Source organism: Mytilus galloprovincialis, chromosome 5 (assembly GCF_965363235.1).
Source record: "Mytilus galloprovincialis chromosome 5, xbMytGall1.hap1.1, whole genome shotgun sequence".
In the NCBI taxonomy this organism is placed as follows: domain Eukaryota; kingdom Metazoa; phylum Mollusca; class Bivalvia; order Mytilida; family Mytilidae; genus Mytilus; species Mytilus galloprovincialis.
Genome location: NC_134842.1, coordinates 39,228,546 through 39,246,121, shown reverse-complemented (window position 1 = coordinate 39,246,121; position 17,576 = coordinate 39,228,546). Strand labels below are relative to the sequence as shown.

Here is a 17,576-nt window from a genome sequence, read left to right as displayed (position 1 = left end):
TCTATAACTTTTCTCTGATTTTTACAACAGACATATATCTATTAAAAGAATATAATATAGCATTTTAATATAACATGTCACGTTTGTAAATTTTTATCATATTTACCTTTGATTGATTGATTGATTGATTGATTGATTGATTGATTGATTGATTGATTGATTTGTGTAATACGCCAGCTTTTCCTTAGACTGACTATTTCGAGGAATGTATTATATTGCCTCTGATAGTTTAGCTATAACTCTATTTCTGCTTGAATAAAATAATTTTGCAGATTAATCAATCGGCAATAAGTATTATATTCTGGAGGATTTTGTAAAAGTCCGACGTTGTTGCATCATATTAAAAGTACCGGAAAATAATACTGATAAAAAAATCATTCCGTGGATGCGATACAATGAAAATTCAAACTAGCGAGAAAAACCTTGTGTACATGTATAATATATAAATGTAAATTGCAAAAAGGTCTTTTAAAAAATGACCATGCAATACAGACATTATATTATCCGGTCAGCAAATCTGAGATAACGGTTGGGTTTTGTTTTTTTTTGTTGTTGTTGTATGGGTGCCGTTTTGATAATATAATACAACTGTTAACAGCAGTAACCAAATCCTGGAGAAAGTGTACCATTTGGACATTGACGTCTTCCCGCCGAATAGTTACGTCACTCAAGTCTTCATTGAGTACACGACGAACATAACAGACATGGGCTCTTTAGATGGTTAGTACTGTATTGTTACGAGGCGCTGTTTTTTTTTAATTCAGGACACCGTTTACAGGCTATGCCATATGTTCTTTGTTTTTGAAAAGCAGACTAACTTACACGCGAAGGAGATAGTTTTATGGCACACATGAGCAACACATGCTGTTACTGCTTACATTTCCTTGTGAACCTGAGATGGCCACTAAAGTTAATATTTCGGGTGTGATACGTGTTGCTAAGTCTTCAGTTTTCTATGTAGTCTTTTATGGACGGACTTGTTCGTCTATCATCGTTTTCATGGTGTTTTTTTTTCATGGCGTTGTCTTTTTTTTCTTCAACTATTCGCTGTTTTGAATGTTACATTGATATATTCTGCATCTTCTTTCTTGTTTTGCCTCCTATTTTCAGTGTGCAGTTATATGCAATATCAATTGTAATATAATTTAACCTTTTCGGCGCCAAAAGTACATGGACGATATTTTTGTGGCTTTTTTAGCAGAACCCACAAACCATTTTTTTCACTTTCATATCTTTTACTTATGTTTTAGTACTACATTTCTCTTTGTTGATTATCTTAGTTGCCAAATATTCTCTATTTTGTAAACACATCCAGATCATCCTATAATGCCTTATATTAAACTATGGTAAACCTTCAAATAGTGGTGTGCAGCATGTACAGTCCTCAATTGTTAACTTTGTCCGTAGGGTCAAAGAACAGAGAAAAGCAGGTGGTTAGAGATAAAACATTGATGTCATCTTTTTTGGAAGAGCTACGAACGGGAACTGTGCTTTTAATTATGCTATTTGTATAGCACCACAGTATGTGTCTTTTTTATGGTAGATCAGAGTCTTTCTTCTAAATATGGCTTAGGTTCAACGAGTTACATAATTATACTGTCTGTATATAAAGGGGAAGACCAGAGTCGCTGCCGTGTACAAATATTCTGTGTCAATTGGTCTCTTGTGGAGAGTTGTCTAACAGGCAATCATACCACATCTTCTTTTTTTTATATTTCGATTTCATGTTTACGCATTTAGTTAATTGTTTATACATGTATTTTTTTAGATAGTCACGTAGGGGATACACCAGGAAAAAGAAAATGGTTTAGTCTGAAACGTCGACCAAGCGAAAAGAAGAAAATTATCAAAAATATTCTAGGTTTGTGCACGAAAATTTAAGATTATGCAACTAATATAGATTTTTTTAGCATTTGATACATGCAAATATATGCAAATCATGATTTTCTTACTTTAGTATTTATTTATCCTGCAATTGGGTGTCCTGCTATACAGATACAGCCCTACAGATATCGCTATGCTGTATCTGTATACTATACAGATATCGCTTAAAGCTCCGCCCACTGCCGGACTGAGTATTGTTTGAACCTGTGTGACCCCAGAATGTGTATATTCCAGTTGCATTCCAATGACGATGACACTTGTCGATTTCAAAACATGAATATGTATGATTGTGTTACAAAATCAACCATGTCAATTTCAGCATGCATGCCGATTTAGTGAAAGTCAAGTCTGAATCGTAGGACAACTCGTACACTTTTGTTTCAAATTTGACAATGTTTTGTTATTTGTTTTTACTGTTGAAATTAGTTGTTATGTTAAAATAGATAATTATTCACCTTGAGCGATGTATTATTGTTGACCATTCGAGATTCTTTTTTGCGAACCCGTCTTCAGCGTAATATGCGTGATTTTGATATTACTACGCGGGCCTCAAGGGAGTACAAATCGAAAATAAAAGCTAAATATGTTAGTTTTTGTGTCTTTCAAAACACAAACAATATACAGAATTAATTGCAGGATAAAGACAATAACTGTTTAGTGTGTTTAAATATCAACTGTATTTGTACTCGGCTCGAAACAGGTGTAGTAGCTCGCTAAAAGCTCGCATACACCTTGTTTCCTAGCCTCGTACAAATACAGCTGATATTTAAAGACACTAAACAGTTATTGTCTATTTATTTAGACATTTTCAGTCTATGGAAGAAGCGTATCGATAAAAACTTTTCTTTTATCATATACTTGTATAAAATATATCTTAAATTTTACAGTTCAATAACATTTGAAAATATCATAAGGCTATGAAAGGATTACTGGGTTTATTGACCAGATTCCTTGGAATTTCAATAGCGGGCTGATAAAGGTGCCTTTATTGACTGCTTCCGGTATGTTATCACATGCCTTTCCGTTAATTTCCGTGACGTTTATCACATGCAACTTCGTGCATTTCCGGAAATTTGTATGAAAACGACAACAGAACGCGGAAAACTGCAAGTGATAAGACTTTTCCAAAAATGGTTTAGGAGCAAAAATGAATTAAGTTAAACTTGTTTTGAAAGACATACATGAGTTGACAATATTATTGAAGAACACGATAATTATTGCGAAAAGATCAATGAATGCTTGTAATAGTATGCAATAAAAACAATTAAAGTTATTAATAAAAAAAAATTTTGGTTGTCTGTAAATATTATCTGAAAATGCAAAGATAAACAAAATTAAATTTTAATAGTTCTTGTCTGTATTTCTTCTCCTGAAGTATATGATAAAAAGATAATTACATGTCATTTTTCATATCAGACCCTTTATCGGCCCTCGTTCATGGTATTAGCCCTCGAGCCTGCGGCTCTTGGGCTAATATCATAACCTTGGGCTGATAAAGGGTCTGATATGAAAAATGCCATGTAATAATCTATACATATCACATAGCGATATTGTCTAATATCAATTGTAAATATGCAGACATTCCATGCGGAAAATGTTGTTTTCGGCAACGAAAAATTAATAAAATACTAACTTTAAAACTTATTGTTCAAATATAAACAACAATTGAGTCTAGATATACATTCAGAAGTTAGTTAGAAGCTCAAGTTTATGTCCGTGTAAAATTTGAAGTGCTGTGTTTTTCTTATACATAAATAAACAAATGCTATTAGTTCTTATATCAATGCGATACTTTTAAAATATCATAGCGGTGTTTTTGTTATATCAATATTAGTACTTATTAGTATTAATATTAGACTCCTGTACCCATATTTTGACAACTTTACCTATTATACATGTCTGTTTATTTCACGCATCGTTGTAAATATGATAGAATTTGATGAGACTGTCATACACGTGAGAGGTTAAGCGCTATAAAACCAGGTTCAACCCACCATTTTCAAAATTTGAAAATGCCAGTACCGAGTCAGAAATATGACAGTTGTTATCTTTCAAATTTTTCAATTGGTTTTGAAAGCAAAACTAATCAAATAAGGGGTGCTTTGCTTTTGCCCCAATTGACATTTCATTTGCGCAAAAAAAATCTTTCATTTGCGCCACAAACAATATTTCACCTGTAAAATGGCGCAAATGATGTTTTTATTTTTTGGCGCAAATGAAATATAACCTTGTGGCGCAAATGAAAGATTGGATTTTTTAAAATTTGGCGCAAATGCAATGCGCCCCAAATAAGGGTTTAATAAACAATGTCGTAATCAAATAGCTAAGTATCAAAATGATTGTTCACATATATAACATTTAGCAAATTTTATAATGAAAACACCGAAATAATATATATCCGATATTCTCGCAACGCACCATGGAAGACTTTCTTTATTGATAACAATGAAACTAACTTGTGACAAAGATGAATCATACTGTTCTCGTTCAGATTGATTCGACAAAATCTGACCTGTACTTTTGAATCTCCTTTTTTTATATAAATTAGACCGTTGGTTTTCCTGTTTGAATGGTTTAACACTAGTAATTTTTTTGTTCCTATATAGCGTGGTGTTTGCTGTGAGCCAAGGCTCCGTGTTTAAGGCCCTACTTTGATCTATAATGGTTTACTTTAAACAATTATTACTTTGATGGAAAGTTGTCTCATTCGAACTCATGCACCATCTTCTTATACATGTATCTATAAATCTTTAAAATTTTCCCCTTTTAAATAACTACTTTCCAGTCCTCAAACTGAACGATCTAAATTTATAAATATAGAAAAATAACCCTTCAACGGCACCGATATCTATAATACTAAAATTACGAGGTCCAATTTGTCAGCCGTCATCACGTAAAAACGACGAATCAAAGAATTCAGCTTTATATATAACTAATATAGTACAAAGGTGTAGATTAAAAATTACACAACTCTTGTTTTCCACGTAATTAATATTGCCAATAACTAAGAAGTTCCGGGTCGAGTCCGATACCGATACCAATAGTATATTCACCTGTTACCTATTACCTTATCTGTACGTTCCGCATCTAACAGGTGCACCACCAAACGGTGTATTTAGGATTATGCTATGTACACGGATCATAATCACAGGGTTGACACTACTAAATTCAATCATTGTCAAATTGTTACCTATTGTAGTATTTTAATCAGTAAGACTTTCTTAGATAACAATACGAGTACTAAAAATCTAAATAAGGTGTATATACGAACCGTTTTCAATTTGTTAGCGGGCATGATGATAAAACAGTGAATCAAATAATTCAACTTTAATTATAACTAACATAGGACAATGCTGTTGATTTAAAATTACTCCATTCCAGGACCTTTTGTTATCCAAATTAATATAACCAATAATTGATAAGTTCCAGTTCGACGGGTTCAAACAGAAAGATTTGAAAGCAGAGAAGACTGTGTATCTTATTATCGGCATGACTTTATCAATTAAAAAATAATACTAAAATAAGGCTTGCGCATAGTTATATACTTTAATTCAGTCACGGACCCGCGATATCACGGGTGTGTTCTAGTACTATATATTTATTTACGACAGGCGTATGAATTTTCGAGTTCAGGTAGCGGGCTAATTGTAATAACAATAGAGTAAGAAGTTCCGTTAGTATTTAAAGTCGTGCGTGCACGAGAAAAGTTATCGACAAGGGTGGAGAACATCTAGCGAGTGGTGTGTGCGTATGTGTGTATAGGAAGATTAATCTTCTGTATAACAGCTCATGCCTTATATATGTAGAGTTCATATTTTAATTATGCGCTTTTCTTTTGTAGATCGTATGTTAATTGAATGATCTGATGCCATTAGTGGTAAAAACTGTTTGAGGACATTTGTCTTGTGTTTTATGTGTTTAATAAATTATGAAGATGGTCCCCGCACCTGACAGTCTCTATAATGGTGTTTGTTTTTATTAATACAGAAATAATTTCACTGCAAATAATTGAGACATACGTATTATTTTTCGTGGTTGGTATTAGGTTGTCGTTAAAAAATAAGGAGCCTAGAGTATATAAATAATTTATTTTCGGTTGAACAGAGTGAATTGAGAAAATAAAACTTCATATACACGTATCTCACTAGAAATAGGTCTGACCTATACGAAAAAGGGTTTTTATGTCTACATTGAATAAATGCGGTATGGCCCCTAAACAGATTTTCTTATCTAAACCCGAACATTTTGCTGATTTTATTTTTTTTCAACAGAGAAACAAGATGTCATCAGTAGTAAAATAACCACGCTGACAGACGACAGAAAAGGATCACTAGAGCAGCTCGGTGTTACAAATAAATGCATAGCTGATTTAACAAGCAAAATAGCTGACTTGGTGTCTATAAGTGATTTTAGAAAAGGTAGAAAAATAAGATTAAAATGTTTAACTCAAAACTTTTTGTTATGATATGTAATATACAGGTAAAGCCACCGACTTGTGATGTTAGATGCGCGGATTTTGACAATGACTTGATTTGTGTAGTGACAAATTCCAGTGGCTGCCAGCGATCGCGGCGCACATTTGCCACTAAAAATCTGATATTTTGTAGTGTTGTTTGATGGTGACACTGTTTTTCATTGAGATAGAAATACAGATACTTCACATGGGCACACAATGCTAACAAAGTGTAGGACTTGTGACTCTCCTGTGAATCAATTGAAAGTAACAAACATGTTGCCAATTTGATCTTTGTCATGCATAGACTACCAAACCAAACTGAGTTTTTTATTATCAATATTCATTTTTTTCTACCTGCATCATTTTCATACTGCTAGTTTCAACTGATTTAACGAATGTGAAATACATGGTACCGTTAAAAGACAAATAAAGTGCCATTTTTTGCTTATGATGAATAGTCTTTTCAATTAAATTTATAAATTTTGCATACATTAATAGAATTCGACGAGGATTTAAAGCGCCAGCTTAGTGATGGACGAAAAGAACAAAGCGCACTGGCGGATGAGCTAAAACAGACATCCAAAGAAAAACAGACAGTCGAGCTAGAACTATGCAGGTTCCAAGCTCACTCTCAGAGAATGACATCTGACTTAGAGCAAGCAAATAGAAAACTAGACAGAGCCGAAGGTATGTTTTGTATGTCTTCTTGTCATAATAACATGTTCGTGTGGACATTTTTGTGATTTTCTATTTACCTCATACTTTTCAGATATTCAAAACATGACATCAGTTTTGAGAATTCAGTTTTAAGACTCTGTATAGTAGTAAAATGGAGAATTCATGCATGCAGATTGTGATTGCATTCACTGGTGGTTGATTTTTTTGAGACAGAAATAATGTTTCATTACGCTTTCCTCTATATGTTTCCCTTTTGTATGGCCCCGCGACAAGGTTATTGGTGCCATATAGTTTCACCCTTGTCCGTCATTCCGTCATTTCGTCATTTGTCATTCCGCAACAAACCATTATACAGACTTTTTTTCTAAACATCTTTAGATACTCGGCTGATTTTCGGTATGTGAGTTAACCGTGATGAGTTACAGTTTCTGCACCTAATTCTGATTTTTTTTTAAAAAGAACATTTAAATATTCTGGGGTTATTACCTGGGATAATTTACCAAATAATATTAAAGATATAGATAATTTAGATACAAAAGAATTAAGATGCACGAAACTAATGTATTTTTTCTTCTTCTACTGATCGAATGCATATGTACTTATTCAATATTTAAGCTGCTATATATATTTTTAACTGTATTATGCATTTTATTTTGTATGTATTTTTTTTTTCTGTTTTCTATTTGTATTAATAGGTTTTGAAGGCCTAATGGAAGATTAACATGTAATTGTAAAATGTGTTCGTTAAATAAAGAATTTTATTATTATTATTTATTTAAGTTCCGTTCCGCTCCGCTATTTTTTGCCGAAATTACGGGCTTTGGACTTCGATAAATTGTTGAAAATCACAGTTATACAGACTTTTTTTCGTAACGCCTTCAGATTTTGAGCTGATTTTTTATATGTGAGACTACTATCATGTTTTCCACATTTGTTGTTGAAATTGAATATTTTTCAACTTTTTGAGACGGGGCCATTCAGGCTTGTCGTTTCGACACATCTAGTTTAGCATTTCTTTTCGGCATAAAATCTTTCATAAAGTAATCTTACAACATTGGATTTGCTATTGACAATCTATGGCGAATTTTGAATAAAGTCTTCAGTTTTTTTATATCATCAAAACAATTTAAGTAACATTTTAGATATGCTGATTAAGTCTAAGAACAACATTAACAACATGAAGGATGGGAAGATGGATTTACATCTAGAGATACAGAGACAAGAGGATGTCATACGAGAACTATCTGTCGACGTACAACTATTAAAGGAAAAAATATCCGGTCTTCAAGGTATATTTGTTCATACTAAGACTACCTTGACTGGCTATACAGCCCTTGCACGGTAGGCTATCTGTTCATAGATACATCGATATGCCTTTATATTACGGGTGAAATTTTTTCATGATCTTTTTTTAAAGTTATAAACAACATTTAGCAATAACTACTTGGTAAATAGAAGTAAACAATATAAAAAGACTTGTTCCATGATATGGCTATACATTTTTGTTAAAAATCATAATCAGCAGTATTGCCGGGTAATTCTAATATTGGATTCAATTTTTTTTCTAGACCTTTTATTAGTTTCTGGTTTAGGGGCCTTTCCGAAAAAGGGAAATATTTTTTTCTCAGATTTACTTTTTTAATTCATGAATGTAACAAATACATCTTCGGAAAAGAGACGAAGAATTTCTTTGCACAAACCACGTGAGTTTGGATTAATCTTCATCATGATTTTGAAAGCAAACGATATAAATGAGCAATCTATACATGATCTTGAACGGAAGTTACGAGGATCCTCGTGCGGTTGCTACATGATAACGCAATTATTTTTTTCGTAGGTGAAATTGAAGATGGAGAAAACAGAATCGAGAATATGAAAGAAGAACGGGCAAATCTTTTGGTAAAAAAACATTATAATATACTTTAAACTAATTGACTTCAAACATAGACTTTCTATACTAGTAAGGTCGTAGAGGAAGTCAAGAACCTTCAAAAACTAAATTTTTCGTTGACAACTTGTTTTAAACAATTCATGTGTACGATTTAATGTAACAAACAGAAATTGGATTACAATTTAATATTCAAACAAGATGAGCTAATACAAAATAAATGAATTAAATATCGGTTAAATGGTGTGTATAAATATGCATATAGATTTTGATAATTCAAATGTTCTTGACATATATTTTCTTTATATTTATTGGCTATGTATCTGACTTCGTCATCTTTTATTTAATTAGGAGCATATAAGATCTAAATCAAAATTTTACGAAGAAAAACTCAAGATCTGCTTTTTACATATTACTGGTCTCAAGAAGGAGAGGGATCAACTTAAAGGTAGAAATCATACTCATAAATAATAATAAAAAAACAAAACAATCACCTTCCAAAACAAACAAAAAAAATTATATATAAACTTGTATATTTGTCCATGTGATGAGTTAAGCCATTTGCAATTGATTTTTATAGTTCGTTCTTATGTTGTACTGTTATACCACTGTCCCAGGTTAGGGGGAGGGTTGGGATCCCGCTAACATGTTTAACCCCGCCACATTATTTATGTATGTGCCTGTCCCAAGTCAGGAGCCTGTAATTCAGTGGTTGTCGTTTGTTTATGTGTTACATATTTGTTTTCGTTCTTTTTTTACATAAATAAGGCCGTTAGTTTTCTCGTTTGAATTGTTTTACATTGTCTTATCGGGGCCTTTTATAGCTGACTATGCGGTATGGGCTTTGCTCATTGTTGAAGGCCGTACGATGACCTATAGTTGTTAATGTCTGTGTCATTTTGGTCTTTTGTGGATAGTTGTCTCATTGGCAATAATACCACATCTTCTTTTTTATATTAAACAAACAAAACGAAGCAAATTAAAGCAGAGCAAAAAGTGAAACAAAAACAAACAAATACTAAAACAAAGCTTATAATAATCTAACAATAAATAAACAAAACATAAAAATTCTTCAAACATAAAAGTTCCAAGGACAAGAGATATTACATCCATGCGTCACATTCAAAGTGGTATGCATTTCCCTATCGATGTCAATGATAGACGATAGAACACATCATGGTATTCTGGATTATGATTAAAGAAAAGAGAATAATGGAAGACGAGTGCAGAAAATAGGATAAAAAAATAAACATCCCCCACCACCCCCCCCCCCTAAAAAAGCGAACATTGGATTGCGAAATTATGAAGAATAGAGAGTAATGGACCAAAATTATGATGAACAGAGTTGGTTACAAAAATTAAGGAATTGAAGTCCCCATATGCATATAGACTAAGAGCCTCCACTTTGTACTTTCACATTTTTAAACGTCTTTTAAAAATTTATCACAAGTTTAAAAGATTTAGGTCTAACAACATATGTGGAAGTAGTCTTAAAATAACTTGTCGCCATTTTAGATAAAGAACCTAGTGGAAAATTGTCTATAACTGCAACACCACAGGCACCAATGATGCTCAACAATGGAACCTTTCCTAAAGCAAATAATGTCACTGACTGGGACAAACGTGAGCTCGAGCACCAGAAAACGAAAGTCTTACAATTAGAACTTCAGCTGTATCGCCGAGACAAACTGATAGAGAAGCTGGTAGACAAAGTAAAACAATACGATAAGTCATTTAGTTTGGGACAGGATATCAGTATTGTCGCATACCTAGATGAGAACTGGTCAGCAGTTATAATTCCAGCCAACGATACTGACCCAAGTACTTCACCTTCAAATACAACAACGACCTCAGGTAAACAACTTCAAAACGTACCTTATGGAAAATGTCCTTAGTACAAATACTTAAACGAGCAACACGATGGATGTCTCATGTTGAGCAGGACACACCCTTCTCAGTCACCTGAAATCTCCCACGGTTTTAGCGTTGTCCATGCTGCTCAGTCTTAGTTTCTAACTTGTTTTTTTATATATGAGCTAGCTTGCTTGTCTTTTTGATCTTTTTCTTTATTTGGCATTCATATGGCGTTGTCAGTTTATTTTCTACTTATATTTTTGAATGTCCCTTTGGCATTTGTCGACTCTTTGTAACATATCAAAGGACGAGAAAATAAGTTGAAGATGAAATAAGGTAAATGTTTTTATCTTGAAATGTTCTTGTTGTTACGCCCTCTTATTGACTTTATTTTTATTATAGTTCATATCATACATTATGCGGCTTTAAAATCGAATCATGACATAAACAATGCGACAATTTATGATATTTCCTTTTTTTTGAAGATATTGTCCTATATAATTGTATACGTTTTTATTTTCAGAAGAAACAGAAACAGCAACAGTAACGTCACAGTTTTGCAGTTATACCTCTTCGATTAGTGAAATATTTGAATCTTCATGATTTTTATAATAAATTTGTTATATTTATTCTCTCAACATTACTATTTTTGTTTAATGATTTACACGAAAGAATTTATGTTACTCGCACTCACTAAAATGTGCGAATCGACACATCTACGTACATACGTTCTACGTCCATTATCACGAATTGGTTGAGCGATGCGATGTGTGGTGGTCTCAACTTACCAGCGACATGTTTCGCGTGGTCTTGCATGTTTATATACCAGCATAGTCGTTTTGATTTTTAATGTTATTGATTGGGTTCTGTTACCGATAATAACATTTTTACCGAGTGTGATTTCGCATGGCAGGTGATGCATGCATATCAGGAGAAACTAGCCCGGTCTACAGACCCGGTCTCGCTCCAGGGTTTCTGTTGGTTGTTTTGATTTGTCTCACTCGACCTTGTCGATTTAGTAGAGCTGAACATCGCTAAACTAGAGTCGCACATTTCAATGACTTACTTAAGTTAAACACGTTCAGATTTATACACGCTGCCATCTGAACAATGTACAGGGATCACACGCGACGACGGATTTTTATAGGATTTTTATAGTAAGTTGAATGTCAAATTTATATCCCAAATGGACGCTACGGTCTCACTAATTAGCGACAAGAAGAATTTTAGCGACAAGTGTAAAGCAAAATTATATCCGGGTGAAATTTGATCCGGAGGAAAAAAAGTCACAGTAGTTGTTATTTTTTTATCCGGCGGAAAATATTTCCCTGGGATATTTTTTCCTTTGCTGTGAAATTCTATCTGGGTAGTTAACTTATTGAATAGTTATTAGAAAAAAAATATCCTTTACAAATACTATGAAATAATAATAGTGAATTTGAATAAAACCTATTTTGTAAAAAAAATGTATTATAATGGGAATTATCTTAAAAATTATCATTTAAAAAAAATCCTGAAAAAATTCAAGTAAATATCATTCTTTTAAAAAGAAAATTATCATTAAACATAAGAAAGAAAACCAGAAATAATTTCAAAGATCGTAATTGTGAAATAATATCATGATTAAATAAGGTAAGTGAAATACATGTAAAAGTGAGTTGTTTTCAGGTCTCAGTACAAATATAAATTAAAACGTAAAGGTAGAAATATAGTTGCATTACTACTGTTAACTATGGTGGCCGGATGAGGCCATTTCGCCTTTTCGCGTTTTCGCGTTTTCTCCTTTCACTTTCACGCGAAATCGAGAAATCGAGAAATCGGGAAATCGGGAAATCGAGAAATCAAGAGAGCGAAATCGCGAAATCGAGAAATCTATTTCACTTCCCGTTTTCGCGTTTTTGCTTTCTTGATTTCTCAATTTCGCGTTTTCGCTTTCTCGCTTTCCCGATTTCCTGATTTCTCGATTTCGCTTTCTCGATTTCTCGATTTCCCGTGATGTCGATTGTCGCGTGTAATTATATAGTCGGACGCGTGTATAAAGTTATAGGTGTTAATTGGATGTTATTGTAGCAATACAACAAGGAACACACGTCCTTAATTCCAATCATGATTCTAATTTGTTCATCGTCATTATGATTCTATAAAAAGAAGTAATTCTTACAAGAAAAGAATCAGTTGGTTCCAAAAATGCCTGGCCAATCTCTAGTATGAATAAAGAAATAGCAGAATACATACTAGGTACAAAATGTACTTATCCTGTTATAAAAGTTAATAAGTATGGTAACACCAGACACTGTGCTTAAACGGCTGTGGGTAACTTAATTAAATTACCCACAGCCCAAGATGGCGGACTCTAAACTCGTTGATATTTAATTCATACAAAATGTACCTTTTGCGACGTTTTTCATGCAGAATGTAAATATTTATAGGATTATTGAATAAAGAAATAACTAACAATTACCATAAATTTGTTAATATAGAGTTCACTAAAGCGCTAGGCCAACTTTAAAAAATGCATAAGACGTCCGTAACTTTTTGATCGAAACTAAGCAGACTGTCCGTAACTTTATTTTCAGATGTGGGTAACTTTGGATTTAAAAATTTTAAGAATTATAATTTCAACAATTAACATCATATTTGTAACCTTCACGGCCGTTTATATTACTCCATTCACCACCAAATGTGATTTTATTAACGCATCATACTTATACACCACAGAGGTTTTATGTGGGGTTTGTGGTACTCGATCCTGGACCTGGTTATAGTTTGAGTTTTTATTAACTGATGTGCGTCTTATCGACGTTTTCGATTCGTAAAATGACTGTGTCATGAATTTTTCGAGAAACTAAGGATTTTCTTATCCCAGGCATAGATTACCTTAGCCGTATTTGGCACAACTTTTTGGAATTTTGGACCCTCAATGCTCTTCAACTTTGTACTTGTTTGGCTTTATAAATATTTTGATATGAGCGTCACTGATGAGTCTTATGTAGACGAAACGCGCGTCTGGCGTACTAAATTATAATCCTGGTACCTTTGATAACTTCATACTCTTTAAATTTTTTAGTTTAATTTATATCTGTTTGCGGTTTATTTTCACGTCTGTTTCTTTTTATGTGTATTTTGATGAATACTCTTTGACGCGGCTCAGTATTTATACATCCCACCAGTAAGTTATAGTGTTATGTTTTTTTAATACGTTTCCTAGTTTGTTTTTTTTTTTTTTTATTTCTCTTTGTATGTTATCAGGGATTGTTAAATTATTAAATTACTCTGCTGTCTTAGTTATTTATATTTTCATATACTATTTCTAATTGTTACACTATGTTGATTGCTCTATTCAGTGGCGGATCCAGAAATTTTCATAAGTGGGGGTCCACTGACTGACCTAAGAGGGGGCCCGCTCCAGTCACGCTTCAATGATTCCCTATATAAGCAACCAAATTTTTTCCCAAAAAGGGGGGGGCGGGCCCCCTGCCCCCCCCCTAAATCCTCCTCTGCTATTCCTTTTATGTCACTGAATTTTAACTATTGTGTCTTTTAGTTTAGTTCAATTTAATGAAATTTAATGCAACTTGCTAACAAGTGAAATAGACAGCTAGCTGTAAAACTAGGTTTTATACATTTTTACAAAATGTTCTTTCTTCAAGTTTTCTCATTTACTGCAAATCTATAAAGTTCAAGCATGGAATGCAACAGGCCACTATAAATTCTAATCGAATCGTAATCAGAGACATATTAAAAAAACAATAAACAACGTTATATGTAGATGAACTCCAGTGAAGTTGTCACAACTCTAATTATCGAATGTCATGTGTACACTTGTCTCTCGTCCTTAGTAAATTGAATATTGGATAGAATTAAATGTTTTTTATGTGTGTACCTTATATAGAAACTATAAACTATAACTTTGGTTCAGATCATTTCAATTCTATCAACACAAACTTGGATGAACCTCAACTTAGACACATGCATTTTTAATTAGTTGTTGTTAGTTTTCAACTAGCTTTCCACTTTGTCTTCACCCGACTTGCCAATGTTAGTCGTCCATTTGGCTGTGCAGGATGTATAAATACGTAGTCACGTCTGGTCAGAATGGGGACATTTAATCTTATGCCTAGTTGTAGAGAGAATGCCACTCTTTGAGCGGTTCGTAGTTGGTCTACTGAAAGGCAAAGTTTCTGATTTCTTACAGGACTAAGCTCACTGTTGTGTTTATTGTAAATAATCAATTTGTTTGGTTTTTTTTTTTTTTGTTCTAAACTTGCATAGATGTTTTACACTAGATGTTTAAAAATCAATCTATCAACTAGCTTCAGTAGTTTTAGTACTCTCAAATCTACGTGTAATGACCACAATTATTCAAATTCCTAAGCAGGTAGGGATTTTACAGTAGAGCGGGATATAAAGAAATACGAATTTCTTGAATTTTGTTACGTTAGTATGAACAGAACAGAACTTTTGCATTAGGCATCGACTATATATGTGTGTATGTGTTTGTGTGGCTAGGGTGAAGGTTTAAGAATCAAAAGATTGATGATTGATGTCTTTCTAGCCAAAAGAATAGTGTTATTATATAGTAATATCAGTGTTTACGTGCAAGTGCCTATTTTTTTTAATGAAGGATCGTCAATATGTACTATCAATTAAGTTAAACGTATATATCGGTCATAACGGAATAGATTTGAAAATACCAAACAGGGTGTACTGCTTGATTAAAGGGATACGCGGATATATGCTGGGCAGTACATATTGTAAATATTTTACATTGTATTTTAATATTTGATTTTCCTATTGTACTGCGTTATTTAATTCAGATGTTATGGTAAATTATTCATAATTCTTCGAACTTTTTATCATGTATATTATAATTATCATGGTTAAATAAGCAGAAAATTTAAATTTTTGTGCATATAATTTTGCAGCCAAAACGCCGAAATCCGTTTTCCGTCGGGGGCTTCGTTCCCCTGAACCCCCTGCCAGGGCTCTGCCCTGGACCTACTGGGGGCCTTGAGCGGCCCACAGACCCCTTGCCGATTTGTGCCTACAGTTGAATGAATACCTAGCTACGCCCCTGACCACCAATTCAGAGACATATGTGTATATATGTCTCTGACCAAGTGTTATCTTGACTCATTTGTTCATACCTTTGATTTTGCTGAAAACATGCAGTGCATACATGATCTTTAACATATATGTGATCTAATAAAAACTATAGAACCCCTTTGTTCTTCACAAATTTTTAATTTCTTCATCTTTCAATACAATAACCTCAAAAAATGAAAATCACTTTATTAGCCAATATATTAAAATAAAAATGTCAATGCATTTTTTGTTTTTTTTTATATATTTATTTAAAAATATTTTTTAAAAGTTTTCTTGTCGCTAAATAGTCTTCTTGTCGCTTTTTGACGCTTCTTGTCGCTAATTACTGAGACCCGGACGCTAAATACTAAAAAGTCGAAAAATATCTTGCACACCAACAAACGAGGATACACCTTATCGCTATTTGTCCTCCATTGTTGGACTTCACAAAAGTTCCTGCAAATTTGGACGTCATAATATAAAACAGCTGACGCCAAAATGGAAAATTGGTTGTTGTATGCCGTCAAAAGTTCAAGCGTTACAGATTTTCGGGTCAAGCGGGAATAGCGATAAGATGTATTATATGTCTCTGCTAAAACTTTTTAAACAGTAAAATGAAATCGTTGATCCCTATTCATTTTTCCTTTCATTTATCAGTTTTGAGTTCGTGGAAGACTGAGACAAGTCAAAAATTTAACTTATCTTCAAATAATTTAATATTGGACGTAAAGCGTCTTCTCATTGGCTGACGTTATTTTGTTATGAGCCCATAGACATAATTTAGTTATGTGACCGTGACGTCATCAACGTTTTTCAATGGTTTTCTACGGTTTAAAATGGAATTTAGAATTAAATTATAAGAAATGACTGTAATATTTTTTCTGTCTATTCGAAATAACATAAAAAATGTGGTGCACACTGTTAAATAACCCGCTACGCGCGTTATTCAGTGTGCACCAAATTTTTTATGTTATTTCTTCATAGACAGAAAAAATATTACAGTCATTCCTTAACTAATTTAATTTTGGATGTAACGCGTCTTCTGATTGGCTGACGTTATTTTGTTATGAGCCCATTGACATAATTTAGTCATGTGACCGTGACGTCATCAACGTTTTTTCATAGTTTTTTACGGTTTAAAATGGAATTTAGAATTAAATTATAAGAAATGACTGTAATATTTTTTCTGTCTATTCGAAATAACCTAAAAAAAAATGTGGTGCACACTGTTAAATAACCCGCTACGCGCGTTATTCAGTGTGCACCAAATTTGTTATGTTATTTCTTCCCTTATGAAATTTAAAATGTTGCTGCAGCATTGCCGCAGCGTTGCGGCTTTAAAGCTACAACCTAATCAGGTTGCCAGAGGATTGTTGCCGGGGTAGTGCCGGATGATGCTGCTAGCGGCATTGTTCTGGCATCATTGCGACACTAATTCCTTTCAAAATTAATGAGCACCACAATATAGCCAGAAAATTTGATGATGTCATTTCCAGCGTTTTTAGCTATTCCCTGTACTAGTGTGTTAGAAATCCACCATGTTGCTTGTGATAATAATTGTATTGAAGAATTTGGTGTTCTAGCTGGTTTTTTTTTTTGGAAGATTTGAAGACCTGTAAGTAAACTCATATCAAGTAATTGCATGTATAGAAAAGATTAATCTTGCATTGTGTATTTCAATAACATGGCCTCATCTGAGTTCACTATACATGTATCGGTGAAGTTTGTGTT

The 17,576-nt window shown here is 33.2% G+C and overlaps 1 protein-coding gene across 1 annotated transcript; it reads left to right on the top strand.

Moving 5' to 3' along the window:
* Window positions 1-664: 664 nt before the first annotated feature.
* Window positions 665-11,398, top strand: LOC143074486 (uncharacterized). The gene is made up of 9 exons (XM_076249925.1): window positions 665-720; window positions 1,769-1,861; window positions 6,156-6,302; window positions 6,839-7,027; window positions 8,161-8,307; window positions 8,856-8,917; window positions 9,258-9,354; window positions 10,422-10,760; window positions 11,284-11,398. The coding sequence occupies exons 1-9, from the start codon at window positions 705-707 to the stop codon at window positions 11,361-11,363; spliced, it is 1,170 nt and encodes a 389-aa protein (XP_076106040.1). The 5' UTR covers window positions 665-704; the 3' UTR covers window positions 11,364-11,398.
* The last annotated feature ends 6,178 nt before the right edge of the window (window positions 11,399-17,576 follow it).